A 25,785-nucleotide genomic window follows, 5' to 3' on the forward strand; every position below is an offset into this window, starting at 1 on the left:
CCGCTACCCGTGGAGTCAATGAAAGGTCCACCACCAAGTAATACTGGCTTTACATGATTCTAAAGCTGGTTACCAGGGCTCCCAACTTCCAACCCGTTGTACACACACACACACACACACACACACTCACTCACTCTCTGTCTCCAAGACACTTCTGCAGTCAACCTTGTAGTTTTTCAGAAGATTCCCTAGGAGACTATGACAGAATACTGAAAAATATCCCCTCATGCAAATCCTTTAGTAATAACTTAGGAAAAATCATACGTTGCTAAATATAGTCTGTTTGAAAAATTAAGACGAAATGGTTCTGACGATCCAGAGGACCCGTAGCACTTACTCAACAGCCCAAGAAGGTAAACGAGCAAACCCAGCGCTTACCAAATGGGGTGCGCTTCTCTCGGTCCGAATGCACTGTGCTTGATTAAGCATCCGGAGCAGCGCGCTGCTGACGACGCTCACGAGGACGGGGAAGCAGTGCAGCCGCCGGGTGTTGCACACGACTGAGAAGCGGTAGTCCTTCCCGGGAGACAAAGACAAACAACGTGACGATTCCACGCCGCTGAAGACGAGGGAGCTTAGCAGCGGCGCATCTGGCTGTGTGGCCGCCTGAGGGACCTGGCCTTTCTGAGCATCGCCTTTCTCTTGTGGGGTGGCAGTGAACGGGCTGGGACGCGGCTTAAATGAGGTCATGTACATTAGGTTCTGGTGGAGCAGATAGCAGAGCTTGCAATATGCATTTTTATCAGTGTTACTGATTTGAAATCATTCGTTCTCATTTTGCTTACGAGGAAGTTTTATCGACCAGGATTTAACAGTGGCCCCGACAAGGGGACACTAAGCTTACAGAGACCAAGCAAAGGAACCCTGATTTTCTGGGTAGGAGGTAAGCATGGGATTACACTGCCAATGAAGCATTTTCACAGTTTCTGAGACCACCTTTATGTTCTTCATGTTTATAAAGATGCTCACGCAGGCTTCTCTGGTGGCTCAGTGGATTCTTTAGAATCCGCCTGCCCATGCAGGAGACAGGTTCGATCTCTGGTCCGGGAAGATCCCACATTCCACGGAACAACTAAGCCCACAACTATAGCGCCTGTGCTCCAGAGCCCGGGAACCGCAGCTACTGAGCTCACGCACCTAGAGCCCGTGGTCCCAGCAAGAGAAGCCGAGTCTGGAGAGGAGCCCCACTCGCTGCACCCAGAGAAAAGCCTGTGCACAGCAGGGGAGGCCCAGCACAGCCAGAGACACACAGAATTCTAAAACTGTTCCTGCATCGTCCAATGTTACCCGTCGTTCACACAGCAAACACCTGAGATCAGGAACAAATAAAGCCGCTGAGAAGCAGCCGAGTTCCCGCGAGTCGGCACAGAGATTACACATTTTCCCAAGTGCCTGCTGTCGGGAGATCTAGTGATTCATCTTCAACAACTTTTGCTTTATTTCTCTTGTAGCAAGAAAGAAACAGCCAGCTTCATGGAATCCGGCCCCAGCTTTCCACTGGGATGTAAACTCGGAGTTTTACTGAAGATTGGGATGTATTTTTCAACAGTCTTATTCCTGTGAGAGGGTCTCTATTACTTGCACTCTGTTACCCAAACTGAAACATATTAAAATATTAAATAATAAACTGAGAGCACTTTCCTCCCAGAGATTTCATGTGATTATTATAGTATTTAATGTATTTTCTCAATATATAAAAATATCATTTGGGTAGCTCATCATTAAATGGGATTTTTTAAATTCAAAATTGTAGGGGTTGGTACTCAGAAGGTCTAATATTTTATTGAGTCTGAATAATGCAATGACATCTAGGTACCTTCAAATGTAAAAAATCTTCTAATTTAAAATTTAAGATAAAGATGTTTTACAACAACTTATTTAAATGTCACAGTTTATTCAATGATAACCCCACGTGTTTCTGAGTTGTCACTGTATACTAGCTGGGTTGACTTTTCACAGTGTTTAAATCAGCTAAAATGTAGCACTTTAGCTTGTTTTCATAAAAGCAAACACAAGAGGCAAGCGGCAAGCATACCTTTCGTTTCCCAGAAACGATGATGGCCCCATTGTAAGAGGGATCTTCGGTGCCATTTCTATTTTCAAAGTCATCCACCTCCAAAAGTATATTTTGATGCTTCAGTGACTGTATAAAATCTTCAATGTTTGATTCTAGCATGAAATCCAGAACAGAAGGCCACAGAAAGCAAGAACACGTGTGACCATTTTAAAAAATAAACCACACACACACAGTCAAGATTTGTAGAATGCCGAGTAAAGGCGTGTCTCTGTGGGCAGCAAAGGAATAATAATACTGGCCCGTGAAAGAGAAGCCATTCCACTATCTTCTGTTACCACTGAGCCACGGAAGACGCCTGAAATAAGCAGTTAGGCAAAACCAATTGCCCATCATTTAGGGTAACAAGATCATGGGTTCTAATCGGTCTTAAAGAATCTTCCTCGATTTTGTTGGAGGGGCATATAGTGTATAACAATGCCATTGTCACGTTATCAGTCGGCGTGTATAGAGTTTCTGGCGTGGGTTAGGCTGCTGTAACACAGAGACCTGAAAACCGAGTGCTTCTTTGAGTAGAGAAACCCGTCTCCATCTCCCAGAAGAGCTGAGGACCCTCAGGCGGACAGACTGGCAGGTCAGATGAGTTACACGGCAACTCAGTCTCCTTCCGGCTGTCCCAGCAGCTCCAAAGTCACAGACACGCATCACCCCTCACCAAGTTCTTTTCCATAGTGAGGTTTAAACGCCCATTTTACTTTCTTATAATTTGCTTCCCCCTACCTGTGCTATTTAACAATAAAAATCACTTTTTTATGGATTTAAATTTTGTTTTCCTGTTTACCTGTGTTATTGATGATCAATAAGCTGGTACGGGGGTCTTGGGGAAGTTGTCCCGGAGAGAGGAAATACAACTCAGGTTTAAACTCCAAATCAGTGGTTTCATTCAACACAGCATAGAATATGCTTTCCACTATCAAAGGGAACACTGCAACTCCAAACACGAACAGTCTATAAATACAGCAATATTACCACATGAACACCACTGTGACAGAACAGTGTTATTTATTCAGCCAGACATTTCACAAGTATTTGTTGAGTGCCATCTATAATTGGTGCTAAAATTTTGCAAGTCACACCTTCACATGCCGTGTGTGGGTGCATGCTCAGTCCTAAGTCGTGTCTGACTCTCTGTGACCCCATGGACTGTAGCCTGCCAGGCTCCTCTGTCCATTGGAGTCTCTAGGCAAGAATACTGGAGTGGGTTGCCATGCCCTCCTCCAGGGGATCTTCCCAACCCAGGGACTGAACCCGAGTCTGTTGCATTGGCAGGCAGGTTCTTAACTGCTGAGCCCCGAGGGAAGCCTGGCATTGCGATATAAACACAGGCTATCCCACTATGAAAGTTAAACGGACATGTGGAGAAGGCTGCTCAAGCCCTAACGTCAGGTGTTCCCACTGTGGGTATAACCAAACTCGACATTCACCTGTCCCCTGGCAGGGATGCTGCTGGGGGTACTGTGTTCTAGGATTTTTGTTTGCTTGTCCGCTTTTTTAGATCCAAAATAACAATTTAATTTTTGTTCTTTTTAAAATTCTTTTCCAGTATAGGTCATTACAGAGTAGAGCTCCCTGGGCTGCATGGCAGGTCCTTATCAGTCATCTATGTTTCATGTAGTACTGCGTGCGTGTTCATCCCAAGCTCCAATTTACCCGCCACCCCCAACACTTCTCCTTTGCTAACTGTAACAAGTTAGCAAACTCTGCTTCTGTTTTGTAAATAAGTTCATTTGTACCTTTTAGAAGATTCTACAGATAAGTGATATGGTATATTTGTCTTTCACTTTCTTCCCTCACTACGGCAATCCCTAGGCTCATCTGCTGCTGTAAATGACATTATTCAGTTTTTTATGGCTGAGTAGTATTTCATCATATTCTAGTTTCAGATTCCCCCCCCGTTTAACCCTCTCTTGACACTCACTGTCTAAGAAGCCACGTGCCCCTATACTCACAGGGTCAGAAGCCCTTTCTTTCCTCGTCTTAACTGTAAGAAACGGAGCCGTGCCATCGCCCAGAACTGCAGCCTCCAGAGGCCAGCGACGCTCATGGCCTTCTGCATCTCGGGGGCAGAAGGGCAAGGTGGATCCATCTCATGCAGCCGTCCTGTGTCCCTGCTCATCTCCACTTGTTCAAAATCTACACACACGTGCACACACACAGAATACACACACATTACTAACGGCATCATGGGCACCACAGCTTTCTCTTTGTAACAATATTAAACATGGTTTTAGAATGTTTGTGGTTACAAAGCAAAGAAGGTTGGAAGCAAATCAGGTGCATGATGCCCACATTCAATAAACTCAGTGGGGAAAATACGGTGAATTCATACCAAACGTGGAACTCAGGAAAGATGATCACAGTATGCCCAATCTTTGAAAAGACAGAGAAGGTCCCATATGTGACAATATTCTGAGGAATTTCAAGAAATCTCTTCCACAGGAACACCCAGTCATGGATGCCTAAATATCTACTTAAAATTTTATGCGGAAAAATTGTCAGATCTGAAACCACCAGATCGGTACCTGATTCCCAAATACATGCCGTACAAGCAGCATGATTTGGGACAAACCATTTACCTGCTGTTTGGCCTGATTTTCTCACGTGTAAAAGTGTGCCCATGGCATTTGTCACAAAGGTTATTTTGTTGTTAGTCGCTCAGTTGTGTCCGACTCTTTGCAACCCCAAGGACTGTAGCCCGTCAGGCTCCTCTGTCCATGGGATTTCCTGGGCAAGAATACTGGTGTGGGTTGCCATTTCCTTTTCCCGGGGATCTCCCCGACCAGGACTGAACCCACACATCCTGCACTGCAGGAGGATTCTTTACCCCTGAGCCATCTGAAAAGCCCATAAAGGTTCTTATAGGAAGGTAATTGCAATATAGCCACACGTCCATCAAAGTGTCTGCCATAAAGGCTGCAGAATGACAGCTCTTTTTGTCATTGTCTGTTAAAACACACGTTGGGCTTCCGTGGTGGCTCAGTGGTAAGGAATCTGCCTGTCAATGCAAAAGACCCATTGATTGAACCCAGGGTTCAATCCCTGGGTTGGGAAGATCCCTTGGAGAAGGAAATGACAACCCATTCCAGTATTCTTGCCTGGGAAATCCCATGGACAGAGGAGCCTGGTGGGTTACATAAAGTCCATGGGGTCACAAAGAGTCAGACATGACTTAGCGAATAAACCGCCACCACCACCAAAACACACCTTAGGAGATTATTGAATCCTTTTCCCCATTAAGGCTCAATGAAATTCTGCATATGAACAAGGTAAGGGCAATCTTGACAAGAAATATCTGCTCAGACTTCATGACCCTGATGGAGAGCCTCTGACATCCTCAGAGAATCCAAGAAGCAGGGATTCTCTGGGAGAGGAGACAGCAGCTAAAAGAAGAAGCAACTCATTTCTGAAGGGAAGTCTGGGATGCGCCAAGAAGGGACCTGTGTTTAGTCCTGGTGATTACGTGAGGAAAAGGCTGACAGCCCTTCCCAAACAGCACAATCAGATCTGGACTGTGCCTCGTTCTTGGTGAGAGCCACACACAAGATACTCTAGACACTAAGCTGACACACGACCATTTGCAAATTGGTCTCCCATGACGCATACGAATGGACGTACCTTGCTCAGCCATTGAGTTTCCCTCCAGTTTCGTGAAGACTTCATTCAGAGTTGATGTGGAAACCTCATAACTCATCACACCCAGGCTGCAATCCTCATCAAGGTCACTGAAAAGGTCTAAGGCAACAGGAGGGGACAGAGACATCTGAATACCACGTCGACAACTAAGCCTAGTGAATGGACACTATCTGAACGATGATGCCGAATGTTGTGCAGAAGCCCCCTTCTTTGGAGGCAAAATTTCAGCAGGGTGCACTCCCTCTGTGACATGAAGAGGGAGGCCCACCTCGTGCACAAACCCTCTGCATCCATTGTCTGCCTACAGCTCACAATGCACCCACAAACTTCGAGGAAAGATGAGCGATCAGAGAGAGCACCACCTTCTCACCAATGCCCCATAAATCAACTGTCACCCCTCAAATTACCATCACCCCTCAAATCACCATCGCCCCACAAATTACTGTGGCCCCTCAAATCACCATCGTCCCACAAATAACCGTGGCCCCACAAATCTCCATGCCCCCTAAAATCACCATCACCGCACAAATGACCATCACCCCTCAAATCACCATGGCTCCTCAAAACACCGTGCGCTTCTGCCTCTATTCCTGACTTTCCTTCCGGGTGGTCTGCAGCTCCTCCCACCCAAGGCCGCCTCTTTGATTTGGGTCCTGAACCCCTTCCCCTCTGGGGCTCTCAGGGACCTCCCCAATTACCTCCTCCTTTTATCTCCGGCATCATCAGCGTCTGCAAGTACTAGGCCATCCCAGATCACACGCCCAAATGCTGTAAGGTCACCCACTGAGCAGAGACGCGTGTGCATGCACACGACAAGCAACAGCGAAACAAACAGACTCTGCCCCTCCCACACGAGTGCATTCATTACTCCAAAGATCGGTCTCTTCTGCAGTCTTCCATTAGTCACTCCTATTCACACATAACCTGCTGCTGCTGCTGCTAAGTCACTTCAGTCGTGTCTGACTCTGTGCGACCCCACAGACGGCAGCCCACCAGGCTCCTCTGTGCCTGGGATTCTCCAGGCAAGAACACTGGAGTGGGTTGCCAATTCCTTCTCCAATGCATGAAAGTGAAAAGTGAAAGTGAAGTCGCTCAGTCGTGTCCGGCTCTTAGCGACCCCATGGACTTCAGCCTACGAGGCTCCTCCGTCCATGGGATTTTCCAGGCAAGAGTACTGGAGTGGGGTGCCATTGCCTTCTCCATTCTCCAATGCAATCCCTATCAAATTACCAATGGCATTTTTTCACAGAACTAGGACAAAAATTTCACAATTCATACGGAAACACAAAAGACTCCAAATGGACAAAGCAGTCTTGAGAAAGAAGGATGGAGCTGGAGAAATCAACCTTCCTGACTTCAGATTATACTACAAAGCTACAGTCATCAAGACAGTATGGTACTGGCACAAAAACAGAAATATAGACCAATGGAACAAGATAGAAAGCCCAGAAATAAACCCATGCACCTAGGGGTACCTTATTCTTGACAAAGGAGGCAAGAATATACAACAGGGCAAAGATAGCCTCTTCAGTAAATGGTGCTTGGAAAACTGGATAGCTACATGTAAAAGAATGAAATTAGAAGACTTCCTAACACATAACCTACACAAACCCAAATGCTACCCTTATATCCCTGCCACCTGCCCAGAAGCTATTGTTTTCAAGCATCAGTGATTCCAATTTTCTTCTTAATTCAATGCATACGTTTTCTTGGCAGGGGGAGTTGTTTGTTTTTATTCTTTTAACTTGGTCTCCCTCTTTTTAAAATTTAGTGACATTCAAAGCTGTTGACTATATCCTCCTTCTGGAAACATTTTCTCCCTTGAGTTAATAAGAACAAATTCCTGTTTCTCCTTCAACTGCCCTGGGGTGCTCCGGATTTCCACCACGCTCTGACCCATCCTCCACTCTCTCCCGAGGGTTCAGTCCTGTGTCACCTTCTCAGTAATCCAATCCCTTGCATTAAATCCATCTAATATGCAGATTCAATTGATTCAACCCAAATCACTGAATGAGTGATTCCCAGATTCAGCTCTCACTCTGCTCTCTGAATTCCTGTATCCCATAACCAGCTATACGCTTGGCCGTTGGACAGCTCCACTTGGAAGTTCTCATCTCAGCTTCAGCGCCTTAAGAAACCAAACCCCAAACAAAACCCAAATCCACCACATATGAAGGCTGTAACAACGGTGTGAGCACTTGTTTCCACGTTCGTCCCCTTGTACTTGTACCAAATTACCTGGAAATTTATTTGTCCTTTCCGCAGGCAATGTATACACAAGCTTTTCTTTGCTTTCCGTTTTCAATTTAGCATCAGGGATGTGGTGATTAATGAGGGATGTTATTTTTTCTGGATCACATGTTTCATTTCTGTACAAACTAATATGTAAAAGGAAAGACATTTCATTTGTGTTTTCTCTACCGCTGCCACAAAAACAGAGCTCTTGTCAGATTTCTAGCCTTTGTGTATTAGTTTACTTGGCTTTAGGGAGCAAACAAATGAGGAAATAACAACAGTAATAACAATGTCATCAGTTTGGAAAATCTTGGGATCTATATATACAGAGACATATCAGCTCAAAACAACTCCAAGTACACAAAAGTAAATACTGCGATTAAAATGATATATCAAGTATGAGAGAAACACAGACAGACAGGAACATTAGGCAGGAGATTTCTTAGGGAAAATAATTATTACACCAGACTGTGCAGATGTTAGAAAACTAGTGTCTAATAGGGAAATCTGCCCTTCACACATGTTTTGTTTCATCATCAAAGTTTTTTCCAAAAAGTATTGGTTTGGCCTGGACACACTTGCTGGTTGGAGTGTCTTTGTCTCCACTCTTTGTCTCCAGATTTCCTCCCTGTTGACGGTAGCTTCTAGAAGGACTTGACTTCGTGTCCTGTGAAAGGATGGCATCTACCCGAGCACTGCATGGGTCAGCTGAGGAGATTCAGGGCAGGAAAAGGTCAAGGCCTGTCAGACCACCCACGGCCTCAGCCTGGATGGGGGTCCATGAGGTTAGACCACACACTGCCTCAGCCTGGATGGGGGTCCATGAGGTTAGACCACACACGGCCTCAGCCTGGATGGGGGTCCATGAGGTTAGACCACCCATGGCCTCAATCTGGACAGGGGTTCAGGAGGTCAGACCACTCACAGCCTCAGACCGGACTGGGATCCATGAGGTCAGACCACACACGGCCTCAGCCTGGATGGGGGTCCATGAGGTCAGACCACCCATGGCCTCAGCCTGGACAGGGGTTTGGGAGGTCAGACTACCCACAGCCTCAGTCGGACAGGGGTCCATGAAGTCACACCACCCATGGCCTCAGCCTGGACGGGGGTCCAGGAGGTTAGATCACATACGGCCTTGGCCTGGACAGGGGTCCACGACGTCAGGCCACCCACGGCCTCAGCCTGGACGGGGGTCCAGGAGGTTAGACCACCCACAGTCTCAGCCTGGAAGGGGGTCCGGGAGGCAGTCATCAGTCTGCCAGGGCTTCTCCCTTTGAAATCTGCCCCGTCCTCAGCGCTGGTGAAGATGCAGGCGACAAGAATACAGAGGAGCACGCGGCAGACACGGACCAACCCAGCTGAGCGAGCTGAAGCGTGAGATCCCAGTCTCTCTCAGGGTGGCCTACCTTGGAGACAGCCCATCAATGAAGATGTGTCTACAGAGCCAGGCCACCCCCAGTGCCTTTACCTTAGGTGATAGCCGAGACCCCATCTTCGCTTCAAAAAGACAGACGAGCCTGCACACTTCAGCCTCCCATTGGACAGGATCACTTTCCTATCTGAGCAGAAAGAAGCGAGAGAGGGAAGATGGGGTCATCACCTTCTCACTGTGTGGAAAAAATGGGGGGCGGTGCCAGGACTCAGATTTCCAAAGAAGAAGTGTCCTGCGGGGCCTAACTCCATCTCATGGGCTTTTAAAAACATGAAACGTGCACTGAAATGCACGCATTTAAAATGAGCTTCTGCCAGCCTGGAAGGGAGGCGGTTTGGAGGAAAAAGGATACACGTGTATGTACGGCTGAGTCCCTTTGCTGTTTGCCTGAAACTATCGCAACACTGTTAATCGACTATACCCCAACACAAAATGATCTCAATGTTTAAAAAAATTTAAAACTATTATTGTGTATAAAATAAAGTTAAAAGTAAATAAAATGAGCTTCTGCATGGGAGAATGGATAAATGCATGTTTTGAACTGTGGTGCTGGAGAAGACTCTTGAGAGTCCCTTGGACTGCAAGGAGATCCAACCAGTCCATCCTAAAGGAAATCAGTCCTGAATATTCACTGGAAAGACTGATGTTGAAGCTGAAACTCCAATACTTTGACCACCTGATGCAAAGAGCTGACTCATCAGAAAAGATCCTGATGCTGGGAAACACTGAAGGCAGGAGGAGATGGGGATGACAGAGGATGAGATGGTTGGATGGCGTCACTGACTCAATGGAGATGAGTCTGAGCAAGCTCCAGGAGTTGGTGATAGACAGGGAGGCCTGGCGTGCTGCAGTCCATGGGGTTGCAAAGAGTCAGACACGACTGAGCGACTGAACTGAACTGATATGTTTGGCTGAATTTCTCTGCTGTGCAACTGAAACTATTACAAAACTGCTCAACTATACTCCAATAGAAGAAAAAAAGTTAAAAAATTAAATTAATAAAAAAATGAGCTTCTGCATTGCAGTCTACTTCAGTGGCCTCTGATACTTCTTGAAAAAAAATAAACAAACCATAAATTCCATAAGCATATTTTCTACTATGAATGATAAAAAATGAGTGGACATTTTTCAACCAAATAGACATAAAAGACTGGGATGCTGAAATTAATCAAGAGCTGATCTGAAAAGCTGTCAACACGGTTTTTCATTAGCGCTCACAGTCCAGCATATGCAGAGCTGGTGAGGAATTCTACAGTGGGACTAGATGGCAGTCATTCCCGGGATTCCTGTACAATATAGACACACTGAGGGAACAAGAGCAGCAATCTTGCCCTGGGAATCCATGTCTCCCAAATTCTTCATCGTCAGACTGAGGTAAAAGTGACAGTTACCAGCCAGCATGTCCGCTTCATCCATCAAGTTGGTGCTCAAGAGGATCACGCGGTCTGCTTTGCGCTCCCTGAGGAAGTTCCATACTCGGTGCCTTGAGAAAGGATCCAATCCCGCAGTTGGCTCATCTAATAGCAAAACCTACAGTGGATGAAGATATAGACACCATTTCTCTTGACCTTGTTAATTGTCTCCACGGTAGAACATGGGAAACAATAAAAACCGTGCCAAATAATGACTGCCCACCACTTGTATCCAATATATTAACACTCATGGCTACACACAGTATGGTCTCTCTGGATACTTTATAATGAAAACTCGATCACTTTCAGGGGTGAAAGAAGAGCTTCATTCTTTGACATTGGTCTTAGTATTTTTTTGGATATGCCTCCTCAGCCAAGGGAAGCAAAAGCAAAAGTAAATGAATGGGACTGCATCAAGCTCAAAAGCTTTTGCAGGGACTTCCCTGGCAGTCCAGTGGTTAAGACTCTGCATTTCCAATGCAGGGGACACAGGTTTGATCCCTGGTTGGGGACCAAGCTCTCACAGGCCATGTGGTGTGGCCAAAAAATTAAAAAATACATAAGAATAAATTCTAAAATAAAATAGATAACTGAAATAACTATAAAAACAAAATAAAACATTTTTGCAGGGGGAAGGAAACTAACAAAAAACCCAAAAGGCTGCCTACCATGTGGGAGAAGATATTCGCAAATGATTTGACCAATAAGAAATTAACATCCAAAATATACAAAGGACTCACACGATTCTACATAAAAAAAAAATAACCTGATTACAAAATGGTCAAGGGATCTGAACAGACATTTTTCAAAGAAGACATATTTATAGCCAACAGACACATGAGCTACTCAACATCAGTAACCATCAGGGAAATGAGTGAACATCAGAACCACAATGAGATATCACTCGCACCTGTCTGAATGGCTATTATCCAAAAGACAGTGAATAACAAATATTGGTAAGGACGCGGGGAAAGCAGGACGCGGGGAAAGCAGGACGCAGGGAAAGCAGGACGCTTGTGCACGGCTGCTGGGAATGTCCATTGGTGCAGTCACTGTGGAGAACAGTGTGGGGTTTCCTCAAAAGCTGAAATAAAAATAGAACTACCATACAATCCAGAAATTTTACTTCAGCATTCTTCCAGAAAAAAACACAAAAAAACCCAAAACACTAATTCAAAAAGACACATGTATCCTTATATTCACTGCAGTGTTATTTATAGTAGCCAAGATATGGAAGCCACCTAAATGTCCATCGATAGATGAATGGATAAAGAAGATGTGGCATATATATATGTGTGTGTATATATATATATATATATAGTGGAATATTACTCAGTCAAACACACAATGAACGCTTGGATTTGTGACAACAGGGATAGACCTAGAGGGTACTGCACTAAGCAGAAGTCAGAGAGAGAAAGACAAATGCTGCATGATCTCATTTACATGTGGAATCTAAAAATCAAAGCAAACTAGCAAACAGAGCAAAACAGAAACAAACTCACAGGTAGAGAGAAGAAACACGTGGTTGCCAGAAGGGAGCGGGGTGGGATGAATGAAATAGGCGAGGAAGATTAAGAGGCAGCAACTTCCAGTTACAAAGTAAATGAGCCCCGTCAAATGTGCTGCATGGGGCATAGAGTCAATAATCTTTCAGTTACTTTACACAATGGCAGACGGCTAGATTTATTGTGGTGGTCATTGTGTAATGCACAGGAATATTACATCACTGTGCCGGGCACCTGGAAGTCACGTAGTGTTGTAGGTCAGTTATGTTTCAAGAAGGACGAGAGAAAGAAGAGGAAGAAGGAGGAGGGGGAGGAATCATCTGTGTATACAGTAAAATGTTTTTATTACACACACACACACACACACGCGCGCACACGAGCTGGACCTTGTCCTGACGCTCACTCTGCAATCCTCCTCACGTATAATCTCACTTACTTGAGGATCTCCTAAAAGGGCAATCCCAATGGTCAGCTTTCTTTTTTGACCTTCACTTAAAAGTGTAGCAAGATTATCCTGAATGTTCTGTATGTCCAATTCCAGTAAAACTCTTTGTACCTAGACAAGAAATATACAAAGCTTGAAATCCAAGATGATTCATACTATATGGAATCGGTAGCCATTTCGTTCTCGAGGGCTTCTTCCTAATCCAGGGATCAAACCCAGGTCTCCCACATTGCATGTGTATTCTTTACCAGCTGAGCCACCAGGGAAGCCTATATATATATATATATACACATATACATATATATAATATATATTAAAGGGTCTCACTGCCTGCATTTCATTTATAAGAGAGCAGTAAACCACTGATTTAACTTGGCAAATGTTCGGCAGTTCAGAGACTCTGAGCACACCCGTGTACCTCTTGCTCCACGTCCTTTGGCTGAATTCCTTTTATTTTTGCAAACAGCCTGAGGTTCTCCTTTACAGTCAGCATGTCAAACTGAACATTGAATTGAGGACAAACACCAGTTATCTTTCGGATTTCCTCCAAGTCTTGCATTTCGGAGAGATTTTTATTATAGATGGTAACTGATCCTAAGAAGTTAAAAATAATTTAACATTGGTGAGATAATACATTTTATTAACGTCTGTAGATCTTATTTAGGAAAATATTGGCATGTATTCAGAAGTATCTAAAATGATGATTTTATAATTTATTAACAACCATTAACTACTCTCAGCATAAACAGATGTTGAGAATACTGTATACACAATATCTCCCCTGAAATATCACACAGCATTGAAGATCAGGATTTTCATGAAAATTTGGGAAATTGAAAATATATATAAAATCATGTAGTTTTGGTAAACGGCTTTAGATAAACGAACATCACTTCCTCTAAGGCGGTTAAATTACAACCTGAAAACAAAAAAGGCACACAAGGCCTCATTCTGCGCTCAGGCTGCCCGCCTTTGGGAAGCATCGTTTGCGCACCTGCTGTTGGAACAGACGACCCACTAAGGATGCGCAGCAACGCCGATTTGCCAGCCCCACTGTGACCCAGAACTGCCGTGATCTGACCTTCATAGATGTCAAAGGACAAGCCTATTTTCAGAACAAAACATCAGCATTATAAATAAGAGGGCAATAGATAGGGCTGTTTCTAAAAACAGAACAAGACACTTTATGTTAACTGTGTATTTGAAGCATTTCAACAGTTTAAAATACATAATATTCAGTATTTTTCTGGTTGCTAAAATAATATCTTTACTGTAGAATATTTGAGAAATAAATACAATCACTTAAGACAAAAACCAACCATAATTCCCAATAGCCATATTATAATACATTTGCATCATGTGTATATTTGCATATATGAATATGTAAATATATTTATAAACTTTGTACTCTATTTTTTTCTAGGCTGCCTTTTCAAATATTTAATCATAAACCTTTTTCATAGCATTAATTATCTTTTAAAACACATTCACCAAAAATCTGTATTTCACCTTAACTCCATTTTTCTATTCTTTTGTTAAAAGTATTGTGTTTTCATGTCAATAGAAAAATCATTTAGCTAAAAATTCTTTGAGATATTATTTTTTCTTTATTTGCTTTACCACCATGTGAAATCCAAACTTCATTACAGAAAGTTGTTGAACAGAGCAAGATGAAATTCTTAAGAATCTTGTAAAATATTGTGTCTAAATGATCAAGTTCTTTCAATTAAAATAAGTGACCTACTTTCTAATAATATTGAATTTAATGACTGGACTGAAATTTCAGTTCATCTATTTTCTATCTAGATGATAGACAAAACTTTATAAGGACAATTTACTCAGCTATTAAATATACTAGTAAAAATAATTATAAGAGAAAATTCTTCCTGTTGTAATCAAATCCATTAAACCCTCACTTGCAATTTGACTAAAAGATTCTAAAGGTCATTGGAAGAATAAACTCAAATGATTAGGAAAATCTACAGAATAGTAAGAGATCAGTCTTGGCTGCAAGATATTAAAATATACTTGAGAACCATAATAATTAAAATATTAGTTTTACCAGTGGAGAAAATGTAATAAATAAAATAATATATTATTGGTCTAGAATACACTGACCAATAGAATCAGAAAGAAACCTGAACTGGACCAAAGTCAAGATAAGAAATTAAAATCAATGAAACAAGCTTTCGAATCTGTCAAAAATATGAGTTAATTAATAAACAATATTGAGAAAACTAAAGAAGCACACTAACACATCTTATGCTTGTTGTTTTTAAAGGGGAAAGGTCAGTGTTTTCAAGGATAAAAGTGACGCTAATTACACAAATGATCTGAAAAAAGAAACGGAAGCCTCAGTTTCCTCAGATGTAAAGTGGAAGAGAAGTCAGCATCTCACGGGTGAAAGGAAAAAGTCCAGGCGTGTCACTGAGCATTGTTCTCAGCACACTAGGTGCTCAGGAAACCTTGAGTGTTCGTTGCTACTATTATTTCTGTTGTTAATAACTGCTTGTGGGAGTATGAATTTTTATAATCTTGGAAGGAAATGCTTAGGTACTTGAACCAAGAATCTTAAAAATATGGACCCATTTGAATAATTTTGTTTCTAGAAATTTTTATTCAGGAAGTTATTAACAATCTTTACAAAGATTGAGCAAGGATGTTCACAATAGTGTTTTTATGACAGTGTAGAAACTGAAAACAACTGAATTTCATACACAAGTGTGTGAGTTCAGTAAATAATGGTATCCATAGAAGGGAATGCTGTTTAACTCTATAGACTGTTGCTGTTCTTCAGTGCTAAGCCGTGTCCGACTCTTTGCGATCCCATGAACTGCAGCACGCCAGGCCTCCCTGTCCTTCACTACAGACAAGTTATTTCAAGGCCATGTTTTCAAAGGCGTTCCCAGTGGCCGCATGAATCAGTTGCCTCGGGGGGAGAAAGACAAGAGGGACAGCTACCATCTTTACTTCCCGAAGAGCAACTCCAATGGGTTGTTTCATATATTTTTACACCTATTGATGTTTGATGCTTTAACATTTTTTAAGGTTTTGCTACTTTTAAAAATAGAACAAATCCTTGCAGAAGTTGGAACTATTTAGACATACTGATGAGGGCAAAAGTGGTTCATACTGGGCTCTGAAAATTGAAATGAGATATTTAAAAATACTTTAACGTGTCTTTGGCTATAATTTAAAAAAGAAACCACAGGTCTAGATGGTATTGGATAAAAATAAGCATCAACTGTCAGGAAGAAATACATGTGGGAGTCTTTCCATTTATCCATCTTAAATGCATAATATAAGGAGACATTTTTAAAAGATGCAGAAGGGAATGTGAATAATAACAACAGTTTTCATCAACTAGGAAAAAGCCCAACATGTTTACACAAGTACATTAAATTTTCAAAGCAAAGACATACTCTCAAAGGAAGAAGTAAAATTGAGCTAAGGGATCTGCATTTGTTAGAAAATAAATGTAACATAAGCAAAGTGGACTGAGAACTCGCAACCTTGGGAGGGTTGACGGCTCTTCCTTTTTTAGCTGTTAAGGCTTCTGTCTCTTCTAAAATATTCCTCCTAAAAATAATTATCCGTAACAGCAAGCTGTCCTCTATGAAATGTCACCACTAACTCTGATGCTTGCTTAAATGTTTGTTACAGAAAAATATATTTGTGAGAATACTCAGTTTCAAATATGTCAGTTCACTAGAAACCATAAACTACGGTTATTGTTGGATACTGACTTGTGGCTCAGTGGTAAAGAATCTGCCTGCAAAGCAGGAGACCCAGGTTCAATCCTGAGTCGGGAAGATGCCCTGGAGAAGGCAATGGCAACCCACTGCAGTATTCCTGCCTGGGAAATTCCTTGGAGAGAGGAGCCTGGTGGCCTCCAGTTCGTGGGGTCACAAAGAGTCAGACACAACTTAGCAGCTAAACAACAGCAACAACAAAGGTGTTCCTGGTCTTATGTTAATCTTACCAATACATATGAGCTATGTATATTCCTTGACTAGTATAAAAATTTATCCATGTTAAGTCTAGACATTCTTTCCTTACAGTGCAAATACAATGAAATATTGCTAATAGCAAAGTCATCTTTTAAAATGAAGTGGCATTTTTCTTTGTATGCCTCCATTTTCGTAGATAAGTAGATCCATGAGACATCTGGAAGGGTTTTACATCCAGTTCTTAATCGTGGTGAATTTCCAGGTAGTGGAGGTAGGCTGTTTGTACTTTTTTCTGTTTTGCTTACATATAATCTGTAATTTTTTACACTGAACTTTTTCCATTTTTTTAAGAAGTCAATGAAAACAATGAAAGTTTTGCTTTACCTTTCAATACTTCCACTTTTCCAGTCTTTTCTTTATATACTTTTTTAACATTTCTGATTCTGAAATGAAAAAATAATCGGTGCTTAGGTAGCCAATAGAAAAGTAAAAATTGTACAGATCATGAATAACTTGAGTTACAGGGAGGCAGCCAACTTCATGTGAAAAGAGAGGACATAACAATCTACTCAGAAAGACCAAGACTTATTTCAGACTAAACGCTTCCCCTGAGGGGGAAAATTAAAGAGCCCCTTTAGAAAGTTACAATCAGGCTGAGAGAGGAGCCTGGTGGGCTACAGTCCATGGGACTGCAGGGTCAGATGTGACTTAGCGACCGAGCATGCACTGGTGATCCAGTGGATAAGACTCCAGGTTCCCGATGCAGGGAGCCTGGGTTTCATCCCTGGTCAGCAAACCAGATCCCACAGCCACAGCTAAAGCTTCACACGCCACAACAATAGATCCCACGTGTATCAAAGAAGGACAGAAAGATCCTGCATGCCACAACCAAGACCCAATGCAGCCAAATAAATGTGTGTGTGTGCTCAGTCATGTCCGATCTTTGCAGGTCCATGGACGTAGCCCACCAGGCTCCTCTGCCCATGTAATTCTCCAGGTAAGAATACTGGATGGTTTGCCATTTCCTCCTCCAGAGGACCTTCCTGACCCAGGGATCAAATCCGCATCCCTTTTATTGCCTGCATTGGCAGGCAGATTCTTTAGCACTGTGTCATCTGGGATCACTTCATCAAATACACACACACACACACACACACACACACACTTCTAGATCAGTGGTCACCAAGTTTGAATACACACTAAAATTTCAAAGGCAACACATACAGGGCAAAGCAAGAATGAAGCTCAGACAGATGAGCAATGTCAGGACCATATAAGACCACATGCAATGCATCTTCGAGTTCAAAGGGAAACTTCACCCTCCTTTCTGTCCCTGAATGAGAATAAAGGTAAGGACATTTATCAACCAGGAATGCTGGCGGTGGGCAGGTTGGAGCAAAGACTCTGGAGATTTAAAAGAAAAGGCGTCAAAGCTGCTGAATCCAAGAAGATACTTTATTTCTGCCTTTCTGGATATAGTGGGACCCCATGGGTGTGGGACCTCAGCATTTTATTTTAATACATAAACTTCCACTTGGGAGAGGCTGGTTGATTTTGGATTTCAAGATGACAAACCACAGTGTTTGGAGCAGACACGCTGATTCCAAATTTCTTACTTCTTCCATTAGACAGTAGAAGCCAGTCAAAAGTACAAAGGAAAAGATTCAGAGACCCTAAGACGAGCAAAAACTCAGAGGCTGGAGCGGACAGACAGAAGCTGGGGGAGCCTAGACAGAGGGTGAAGCGGCGACATTGCACGGTGCTGAGCAAATGGGACTTTCACTATCGTACGAGACACTGTAGGTGATGACAGAGGAGGAGTTCAGTGACATTTACAAATCTGTTCTTCAGTATTTTGCTTCAGGTTCACCCTGCTGCCACTGGTTAATATTCCATTTATTTTAGCCACTATGGAAAACAGTATGGAAAGTGAAAGTGGAGTCGCTCAGCTTGTCTGACTCTGTGACCCCAGGGACTGCAGCCCACCAGGCACCTCTGTCCATAGGATTCTCCAGGCAGAGTACTGGAGTGGGTGTCATTTCCTTCTCCAGGGGATCTCCCCGACCCAGGGACTGAACCCAGGTCTCCCGCATTGCAGGCAGACTCTTTACCGTCTGAGCCACCAGGGAAGCCCTACACAGTATGCAATATTTCTCAATAAACTAAAAATAGAGTTGCCATATGATCCAGTAATCCCATTCCTGGGCATATATCCAGAGAAAACTCTAATGCAAAAGGATGCATGCACCCCAGCGTTCACAGCAGCAGTGTCGACAGCAGGTGAGCCACGGAAACAGCCTCCGTGCCCACTGACGGACGAGCGGATGAGGCTGCGGGGCGCGCACGCACGCAGTGTCAGGCGCCCGGACGAGCGGATGGGGCTGCGGTGCGCGCGCGCACGCAGTGTCAGGCGCCCGGACGAGCGGATGGGGCTGCGGTGCGCGCGCGCACGCAGGGTCAGGCGCCCGGACGAGCGGATGGGGCTGCGGTGCGCGCACGCACGCAGGGTCAGGCGCCCGGACGAGCGGATGGGGCTGCGGTGCGCGCACGCACGCAGGGTCAGGCGCCCGTAAGAGGGGGTGGACTGCCACTGCAGCAGCAGGCGTGCAGCTGGAGACGACCGAGCGCAGTCAGGCAGGAAGAGAAAGACAGACAGCACGTGCATCACTCACGTGTGGAATCTCAAATGGGACACAGATGAGCAAACCCGTGAACCAGGAACAGACTCACAAACAGAAACAGACGTGGTTGCCAAGGAGGAGGGGTGGGGAGGACTGCGAGTTTGGGGTTAACAGAGGCAAACGATTGCAAACAGGACGGATAAGCGGCAGGGCCCTGCCATGTAGAGCAGGGAACTCGATTCAGCATCCTGTGATAAGCCACCGTGGGAAAGAATACGTAGCCGAGCCACCTGACTGTGCGGCAGAAATCCACAGGACACTATAAACCAGCTATACTTAAATAAACTTTTTCAATAAGCTCATCTCCTCGTGCCCGTGTCTCAGTACACGTGTGACTACCTGACGGCTTCTCTCCCGTGGAATTCTGGGGCTACGGGCTCACAGTGCTCATCGGGGGCGGGCTCAGGGTCCGCGTCTTTCCAGGCGACATGACTACCAGTCCTCCGGCGTTGGAAGCAAGGTGACGAGTTCAGGAAAAACAATGGCGAATAATGGGACTCGTTTCCATCTAGTTAAGAGGTGGTAAAACATGTGTTCAGTACCATGGAAACGTGAGCACATAAGCCTTCCTTAGAGCAGTGCAGAATGTCTTGGACTTTTAAGCATCACAAATATTGCTTTCTAACTCCCTATTATCGAGAAGTCTTGAGAGTGAAGGAAACAATGAAAATTAAAAAGAAACGACATATTATTACAAAAGGTAAACAATATAATAGAACCCTTGATAAGGTATAAATTAAAGGCTTGAATAAATTGCTTTCTGAAATGTGTTTAGAATAATGATTAAATCACATATTGAGCGGGAAAAGCCTTAACATGGCACATAAAAATAATTTTCAATATGTTTGTGAACTTAAGAAATCATGTGATTCAACAGTATGACTGAGCAAAATACTGAAATCTATATGGTACATCAATAAAAAGTACATGGAGAAATTAATTTGTTCAGGATGAACCTATGGTCATTCCCTAGATTTAAAAAAATGGAATAGCATTTGTTACTAAGGGTCTTCAGATGTTAACCAGAAGTGATAAAGAGACAGACATACATACAAATAAACACACAGGAATATATAGAACAAATTTAAATCCAGTCAAAGTGGAAGAAAAATACAAAATAAAATATATAAATGGATCATGCAAGGGAAAAAAGCACCCTGATTCTGGTATGTGTGTAGGAATTCTAGACTTATGTGGAATTTTAAGTTGTTTTCAAGATAAAATCTAACTGGGTAATAAAGTGAAGTAACTCAGTCGTGTCTGACTTTTTGTGATCCCATGGACTGTAGCCTGCCAGGTTTCTCCATCCATGGGATTTTCCAGGCAAGCATACTGGAGTGGGGGGCCATGCCCTCCTCCAGGGGATCACTTCTGTAAATACGAGCGATACATGACAAAGGTTAGGAGGCACTTCACTATGCAAGGTCCCTAAGCTAACCAAAACCATCTTAAGAACTAATTTATTCCCACCTGTCCTGATACAAACCCGCAATATCATTCTTTGAAAACACTTTCAGTGATCTTTGAAAAATGTAGCATTATTTAAAATATAAGTATAATATTTAAAATATATTATAAATTATAACATAATTATAATACAATGTAATTATATTATAATTTCAATTAAAGTATAATTATAATTAAACATATTTAATTAAAATATAATTAAATGATCATCATCGTATGTTTATAATGTGTATCACTATATCACATTCAGAAGAATAATTATTTTTAGGTAGCAATTCCTTTAGACCGTTAAAGCTATGAAGCAGAGAAAAAGAAATCATTCAGTCTTTTATGGGAAATGCTTGTCATTCCTTATTTCTTAAAATATATGACTTTAAGAAAAACATCTTCAATGTGATCACTACCAGCAGAGGTCAGGAAAAAACCATAATTACTTACAGGGTAGGATTTTGTCAAAGTATAACGCCAATGCCAAGTATAAAAGGGCATCGAAAGTCAATATGGAAAAAGTAGCTATCATTATATATGAGTCTCCAGAAGCGTCAGGAAAAATGACACCATTCACAGTATAATCCAGGTGGATAATCTAAGATTCAAACAAAAGTAATAATAAATACTTAAAAATAATTCAGTGTAGCAGCAAGAACTACCACTTCATTAAGCAGTTTTTCTAAGAAGCCCTCATAATGAAGCGCTTAGGGGAACTTTCTATTTTACAGCAATCAAAGCAATATTAGAAAGGAACACTGATTTTTAAAAATACAATGTTTTAATAATAGGAATTTAAGTTGTAATTGTTTCTCAAGAGAGTCTTTTCTAGGTTCTTAGAAATGATGACAAGGTTAGAATTAACTCTGATCTCACCTGGTTAATTCCAGCACTGAAGGCAAAGGGGCTACAGATACTGAAAATCCACTTCAAAGGTGAAGGAAGTTGTTGGTAAAACGCACTGAATCCCACACTCCCCCAGAAGAGGGTGAGGAGGAGCACAACCAGACTGGTGAGAATGGTTTTCTTTAGCAGCACGGTCATCAGGAACGCCAGAGCGATCTGAAAGAGCCAAGACTCGACACAGGCTGACGGTCAGTGGTACCACCTCAAAACAAGGACCTTTGTACTATAACATGAATATTTATCACTGACACAGTGATGAGCAACAGTAAGGGATAATTTTGCTCACCCTCTTTGTAAGGAGAATCTTTATTTGCCTGCTTAAATGCTGGGCTTGAAAGGCTGCAGGAAGAGCTGTTGTTGCTGTATAGCAGCTAAGTCCTCTTCCGACTCTGAGACCCCGTGGACTTTGGCTGACCAGGCTCCTCTGTCCATGGGATTCTCCAGGCAAGAACACTGGAGTGGGTTGCCATGCCCTCCTCCAAGGGATCTTTCCGACCCAGGGATGAAACCTATGTCTCCTGCACTGGCAGGCGGATTCTTAACCATTTATCTACTTGGAAAGCCTGCAGGAAGAGCTGAGAAAAGGATAAAAGTGCAGTCTTGGAAAGAGGGAAAGAAATTAAGTTAATATATTACCAAAGAGTGTCTACTGTGTTTTGCAGAAAACCCCCTGGAAGGTGGAAGAAGTCAGAGGAGCCTGTTCAGAGAAGGAAGAGAGGGTGACATGGGCAGTCAGACCAGGGTGGGTGTTACAAGGAGATGAGATGTGAAAAGCTGCCATCCGACAGGGAACCTTTGGGGAAGAAAAGGTGGGTCCAGTCCTTAAGAACATTCTCATCAATCTATAAAGATCTTAGGTATTTTTTAGAGTCAAAACAATTTTCTTTCTTTCTGATGCATCCTTTCATTAATTCAGACCTTTATGCAAAAAAAACAGTTTCAATTTTATTTAGGTCTCATCATTTTCTCATACTCATAAAGACTTCTCCAGCAAACACACACACACACACACACACACACACACACACACACACACACACACAAAGTGAAGGAAGGGGCTACAGGAGCCTGCTCAGACATTATTTCTGTTACATGTAACCAAGACCGGAAGCAGAGACCGTGGTAGCAAATGTACGAACTTACCAAGGATAAGCCATACAAGAAAAAGAGAGTAAATATGACCGTGAAGCCCGTCAGGATGATAATTTCAGTAGATGTTATTATGACTGTGATGATTATGGAAGTGACAAAGATGAAGGCAGCATAGATGGAACCCCAGGAGAGCCTAAAAAGCACAGACAATATTTCAGTTGTTTTAACTTCATTATGAAATATTTAAAACATACAAAAATACTTACAGAATAACACAATGGCTACCTTTGTACCTGCCACCTATTAACAGATCCTTGCTCCTTGGAAGAAAATCTATGACAAACCTAGACAGAATATTAAAGAACAGGGGCATCACTTTTCCAACAAAGGTCTGTATAGCCAAAGCTAAGGTTTTTCCAGCAGTCACATACGGATGTGAGAGTGGAACCATAAAGAAGACTGAGTGCTGAAGAATTGATGCTTTTGTACTGTGGAGTTGGAAAAGACTCTTGAGAGTCCCTTGGACAGCAAGGAGTTCCATCCAGTCCATGCTAAAGAAAATCAGTCCTGAATATTCATTGGAAGGACTGAGGCTGAAGCTGAAGCTCTAATACTTTGGCCACCTGATGCAAAGAGAGGACTCACTGGACGCCACCCTGAGGCTGGGAAAGATTGAGGGCAGGAGGAGAAGGGGTGACAGAGGATGAGATAATTGCATGGCATCATTGACTCAATGGACATGAGTTTGAGCAAATTCCTGGAGAGAGTGAAGGACAGAGAAGCCTGGTGTGCTGCGGTCTGTAGGATGGAAAAGAGTCAGACACAACTTAGTGACTGAACAACAACAAACTAAAATACTACCATGGCCATGCTGGTGTCATGCTACACGCTGACTTGGTGTTCATACTGCATGACTAACATGAACAAGCATCAGGAGCGTCACCTTGCCTGTGTTCTTTTGCAACTTGCCTTTATTCACAACGTGTAGCTATCATACGCTGCTGCGTAATATTTCACTGTGTGAATACAACTCAGTGTTCTCCTCTCCATGGCCACATAGGTCGTTTCCAGACTTTCTTTCTAATGCAATGTTGCCAAGAATATTCTTGCCTTTGCCTTTTTTGGGGAAAGTGCACACAATTTTTCTTTCATGTGAAATTGCTGAATTCCAGGAGATAAGCATTTTGTGTTTTCAGCTTTGTTATATATTACCAAAGTGTCCTCATTATAAAACTGGAAGGAAACAACAGCTGCTGATCCATCAGTGACCGTGGATGTACCGGGGGCCAACCGATGATGTGGTCGCTCCTGAGGACCGCAGCCAGCAGCAGCCCCGCCTGCCCTCCCACAGAGAGTTGGAATCTCATAACCACACTGAGCCCAGTGCATGCTTGCTGCTCCTGTTCAGCATTTCTTTCTGAAAACAGATGTAGATTATGGTGGGCTTCTCAGGTGGCTCCAGGATAAAGAATCCCCCAGCAATGCAGGAGACACGGGTTCGATCCCTGGGTCTGGAAGATCACCTGGAGAAGGGAATGGCAACACATTCCAGTGTTCTTGCCTGGAGAATCCCATGGTCAGAGGAGCCTGGGGGGTTATAAGTCCATGGGGGTCACAAAGGGTTGGACACGACTGAACATAGATTATGGCAACACCCTTACGGTTTCACACTGTTTTGCTATAGATGTGCTGGTGTTCACATTTTTATGAAGTGGGTATTAGAAATAGCAGTCACTCTTAGATCTAGGAAACCTGGAGAGTGTTTTAGCCCAAGCTTCTCATTTTACAGATGAGTAAATGGCAGTTCTTCTTCCTGATAAAGGGTCCTACTCAAGGTCGCCACAGTAAATCAGTAACGGAACTGAGAGAGCAGCTGTAGGCTTTCCGTCAGTTCAGAGCTCTTCCTTGTACACAAAACTGCCTAATAAGAAACAGCTGGAGAAAACAGTGAAATTATTAAAATCAGGAATTTGCATGAATATGTCCCAATAGACCATGTTTCAGTTCAGTTCAGTCACTCAGTCATGTCCGGCTCTTTGTGACCCATGGGCTGCAGCACGCCAGGCCTCCCTGTTCATCACCAACTCCCGGAGTTCACTCAAACTCATGTCCATTGAGTCGGTGATGCCGTCCAGCCATCTCATCCTCTATCGTCCCCTTCTCCTCCCGCCTTCAATCTTTCCCAGCATCAGGGTCTTTTCAAATGGGGTCAGTTATTCGCATCAGGTGATCAAAGTGTTTGGAGTTTCAGCTTCAGCATCAGTCCTTCCAATGAACACCCAGGACTGATCTCCTTTAGGATGGACTGGTTGGATCTCCTTGAACTCCAAAGGATTCTCAGGAGTCTTCTCCAACACCACAGTTCAAAAGCATCAATTCTTCGGTGCTCAGCTTTCTTCACAGTCCAACTCTCACATCCATACATGACCACTGGAAAAACCATAGCCTTGACTAGATGGACCTTTGTTGACAAAGTAATGTCTCTGCTTTTCAATATGCTGTCTAGGTTGGTCATAACTTTCCTTCCAAGGGGTAAGCATCTTTTAATTTCATGGCTGCAATCACCATCTGAAGTGATTTTGGAGCCCAAAAAAACAGTCTGACACTGTTTCCACTGTTTCCCCATTCATTTCCCATGAAGTGATGGGACCAGATGCCATGATCTTCGTTTTCTGAATGTTGAGCTTTAAGCCAAACTTTTCACTCTCCTCTTTCACTTTAATCAAGAGGCTCTTTAGTTCCTCTTCACTTGCTACCATAAGGGTGGTGTCATCTGCATAGCTGAGGTTCTTAATATTTCTCCCAGCAATCTTGATTCCAGCTTGTGCTTCTTCCAGGCCAGCATTTCTCATCATGTACTCTGCATATAAGTTAAATAAGCAGGGTGACAATATACAGCCTTGGCATACTCCTTTTCCTATTTGGAACCAGTTTGTTGTTCCATGTCCAGTTCTACCTG

The 25,785-nt window shown here is 43.1% G+C and overlaps 1 protein-coding gene across 7 annotated transcripts in view; it reads right to left on the reverse strand.

The window, feature by feature from the left end:
- LOC129648555 (ATP-binding cassette sub-family A member 6-like) overlaps positions 1 to 25,785 on the reverse strand; it is a 67,461-nt gene that overhangs the window by 23,895 nt on the left and 17,781 nt on the right. For 4 of the 7 annotated variants that reach the window (XM_055575004.1, XM_055575001.1, XM_055575000.1 and 1 more), the window contains 16 exons: positions 22,878 to 23,019; positions 21,705 to 21,890; positions 21,279 to 21,426; positions 19,713 to 19,881; positions 17,077 to 17,135; positions 13,737 to 13,847; positions 13,161 to 13,336; positions 12,734 to 12,853; positions 10,769 to 10,907; positions 9,414 to 9,504; positions 7,946 to 8,085; positions 5,690 to 5,806; positions 4,024 to 4,207; positions 2,856 to 3,022; positions 2,036 to 2,169; positions 379 to 516 (listed from right to left, as the gene is read on the reverse strand). In XM_055575004.1, coding sequence (XP_055430979.1) covers positions 379 to 516; positions 2,036 to 2,169; positions 2,856 to 3,022; positions 4,024 to 4,207; positions 5,690 to 5,806; positions 7,946 to 8,085; positions 9,414 to 9,504; positions 10,769 to 10,907; positions 12,734 to 12,853; positions 13,161 to 13,336; positions 13,737 to 13,847; positions 17,077 to 17,135; positions 19,713 to 19,881; positions 21,279 to 21,426; positions 21,705 to 21,890; positions 22,878 to 23,019 — 2,221 coding nt within the window. Of the gene's footprint in view, positions 1 to 378; positions 517 to 2,035; positions 2,170 to 2,855; positions 3,023 to 4,023; positions 4,208 to 5,689; positions 5,807 to 7,945; positions 8,086 to 9,413; positions 9,505 to 10,768; positions 10,908 to 12,733; positions 12,854 to 13,160; positions 13,337 to 13,736; positions 13,848 to 17,076; positions 17,136 to 19,712; positions 19,882 to 21,278; positions 21,427 to 21,704; positions 23,020 to 23,111; positions 23,171 to 25,785 lie in introns of those variants that run through there. The other 3 variants (XM_055575006.1, XM_055575005.1, XM_055575002.1) reach the window with 3 other exon arrangements.

The sequence above is a fragment of the Bubalus kerabau genome, chromosome 4 (genome assembly GCF_029407905.1).
Source record: "Bubalus kerabau isolate K-KA32 ecotype Philippines breed swamp buffalo chromosome 4, PCC_UOA_SB_1v2, whole genome shotgun sequence".
NCBI classification, from domain to species: Eukaryota; Metazoa; Chordata; class Mammalia; order Artiodactyla; family Bovidae; genus Bubalus; species Bubalus kerabau.